The sequence below is a fragment of the Poecilia reticulata genome, chromosome 1, assembly GCF_904066995.2.
Source record: "Poecilia reticulata chromosome 1, P_reticulata-male-v2, whole genome shotgun sequence".
Taxonomy (NCBI): Eukaryota; Metazoa; Chordata; class Actinopteri; order Cyprinodontiformes; family Poeciliidae; genus Poecilia; species Poecilia reticulata.
In genome coordinates, this window is record NC_088830.1 from 7,947,864 (window position 1) to 7,950,446 (window position 2,583).

The following is a 2,583-nucleotide window of genomic DNA, read 5'->3' on the forward strand; positions in this document are numbered from 1 at the left end:
ATTAATAATATTTTTATTAACTAATATTATATGTATTATATTATTTTATAATAATAATATTAATAATAATAATAAATGAATAAATTATAACGTGCCTTGTTTAGACTGCGGTTAAATGTGTATTAGAAAAAGTGAATTAGGCAATACAGTAACTTTCTATATGCGTGTATAGAACTCCATATAATATAATATAACATTAATTATATTATATTATATTATATTATATTATATTATATTATATTATATTATATTATATTATATCTTCTCAATTCATAGGTCTCAAAAGCTGTATCTGAATCATTTCTTAAATAAAATCGCGAGGGGAGGAAATGAAGAAGGAAGAGAAAGATGGCTGATAATGCAACCTCACTGAATTTAATTAAATTAGTCACCTCTAGCAAAAGAAAAAAAAAATCTAAATAATGACAGAATAAGTGTGAGAGAAAATCGTCAGACGGAACAGATGGTGTGTCTGAGTGTGTGTGTGTGTGTGTGTGTGTGTTTGTGTGCGCTTGGGGGGGTGTAGCCACAGGAGGTGTGGGAGGCGCCTGCTTGTCACTAACTGAGGAATGAAGTCCACTTTACGTCATAGACTTAATAAAACGCCGCCCTACTACTCGCGTACTCTCATTTCTCCGAGCACAACAGAAGACCGATTGGTGAACAACTGAAGATCGAACTCTGATATAGATTAGAAACTGAGAATTGAAGTGATATTTAGAGGCAAAACAATCCTCACCGCCTTTGATACAAGTGTCAAACCGTGCGTAATTACGCGTGTTTAAAAAAAAAAAAAAATCAAACAATGAGTGCCACAACAGCAATGGAAGTCAACATCGAAGCCAGGCGGATACTGGCCGTGTCGATAAGTAAGCTGTACGCCTCTCGGACTCAGAGAGGGGGACTGAGACTTCACCGGAGCCTCCTGCTGTCCTTGGTCATGAAGTCTGCCCGGGACATCTACCACTCCTCCCGGGAGAGCGAGGCGCCGAGCGGAGGGCTGTCGGCTCCGGAGGAGCCAATGGACACCAGCTCCAGCCCGGTGCTGCCGGAGCCTCAGCCGGAGCCCCTGTCGGACAGAAACTCCTCGGAGACTGCCACAGAGGAGTCGGACAGTCAGGTGGAAGACTATGATTTTGACACTACCGAAGAAAAAGAGAACCTGAGCCCGGCGAAGCAGTCCAGGAAACGCCGGGGCAAAGCGTCGGCGGCGCCCGACTTCCTTCCCAGCAAGAGGGCGAGGCTGGAGCCCGGGGAGGAAAGGTATGCGGCTCAGTTGGCCAGCTGTCGCGTCGGGGCTGGAGAGTCCCTGGCCACTTTGTCTCTGAATCAAGTCATACCTGCCTTCTGAACATACTGCTTTCTGAAAGAAAGAGACAAAATAGCCTCTTGTTGGACTGTTTGAAATGGAGTGATTGTCAACTCCGAGCTGACCTACATCAGCAGTCCCGGGACAAAGGGATTACAGGTGCCACGGAAGGAGTTGTCGGCCAAACTCGGTGTGCCTGCCGGGGCAGGTAAAAGCCCCGAAGAAAGACGGAGAAAGAGAACGAGGAAGGAGGCCAGAGGGCTGGAAAGTTTGAGGAAGAAACTGAAGGGGGGAAGTTGTGGTGGTTTGCGATGCCTCCTGTTTCCTTATTACTCATCTTCAGTTTAATGACTCCAAAACAAGTGGCAGCTGCTGAGTCAGACCGTGTGTTTGTGAATCAGCAGCAGCAGCAGCAGGGTGCTCATCAGAAGCAGAAGTGGTGAGCCTTTGACCACAGGTCGACCCGTGCAGAAACTCAGAGACCAGACCTGAATGTCAGGGAATTTTTTTTTCCCTGCCTTCATGACGGGAAACCCAACACGAACACTGAAAGAGGAAGAAGGACAGCCGAGGCACATTCAGCTGCTCTTGTGGACTTTGTGAAATCAATACTACTGCTGCTGGACTGTCCTACATCCTGCATTCATATGGTGCTTTAACAAACGGGCTCGTGTACGTCGGACTTTAAAAACATGACCCCGTTTGGACATCGTTTTTTAATTTTTTTTATTTTACTGTGATTCATCTTGTTCATGTCTGACCCGTGAAATGTCATGACCTCACATGTCAAGCTGCTTCATAATTATGTGATGAAATCAATGTTTATGTTTTGTAATAAACTTGTCGAAAGACTAATCGTCGGTCGTCTCGATGTCTTCATTTAATCTCAAAACGATTAGATGGAGGAGCGGCGAGATTTCCCGGTGTTCCACATTTTGAGAGGCCGCACAGCTCACAGGGTTAATCCTTTATTAGAGGCTGGAGGCTGGTGGCTGGCACGACTCGGCACCAGGAATGACTCGGTACTGTTAATCTCCTGCTTGCAAAAAGACTTCCCCTCGCAAACAGCTTGCCTCGGTGTGTCGTTTCCTGTGGATTAGGAAGGAATTCGGAATCACATCCTTCCTTCCCAATATGATCTCACCCTGATTTATTACGGGGGTAAGAGAGAGAGAGGGGGGTATTAAAGTTATGCAACGTACAGTCAGAACAGCTTGTGGACCAAACGCCACTGCTGGGGGGGAAAGAGCCATAAAGCTAGCAGGTGGTGTTTA

General features: G+C 45.5%; 1 protein-coding gene across 1 annotated transcript; it reads left to right on the forward strand.

Moving 5' to 3' along the window:
- Positions 1-605: 605 nt before the first annotated feature.
- ier2b (immediate early response 2b) lies at positions 606-2,169 on the forward strand. The gene has a single exon (XM_008424177.3). The coding sequence runs from the start codon at positions 806-808 to the stop codon at positions 1,349-1,351; it is 546 nt and encodes a 181-aa protein (XP_008422399.2). The 5' UTR covers positions 606-805; the 3' UTR covers positions 1,352-2,169.
- Positions 2,170-2,583: the final 414 nt, after the last annotated feature.

Coding starts and splice junctions, on each gene's coding strand:
- ier2b (XM_008424177.3), top strand. CDS start 806: ATGAGTGCCACAACAGCAATGGAAGTCAACATCGAAGCCAGGCGGATA.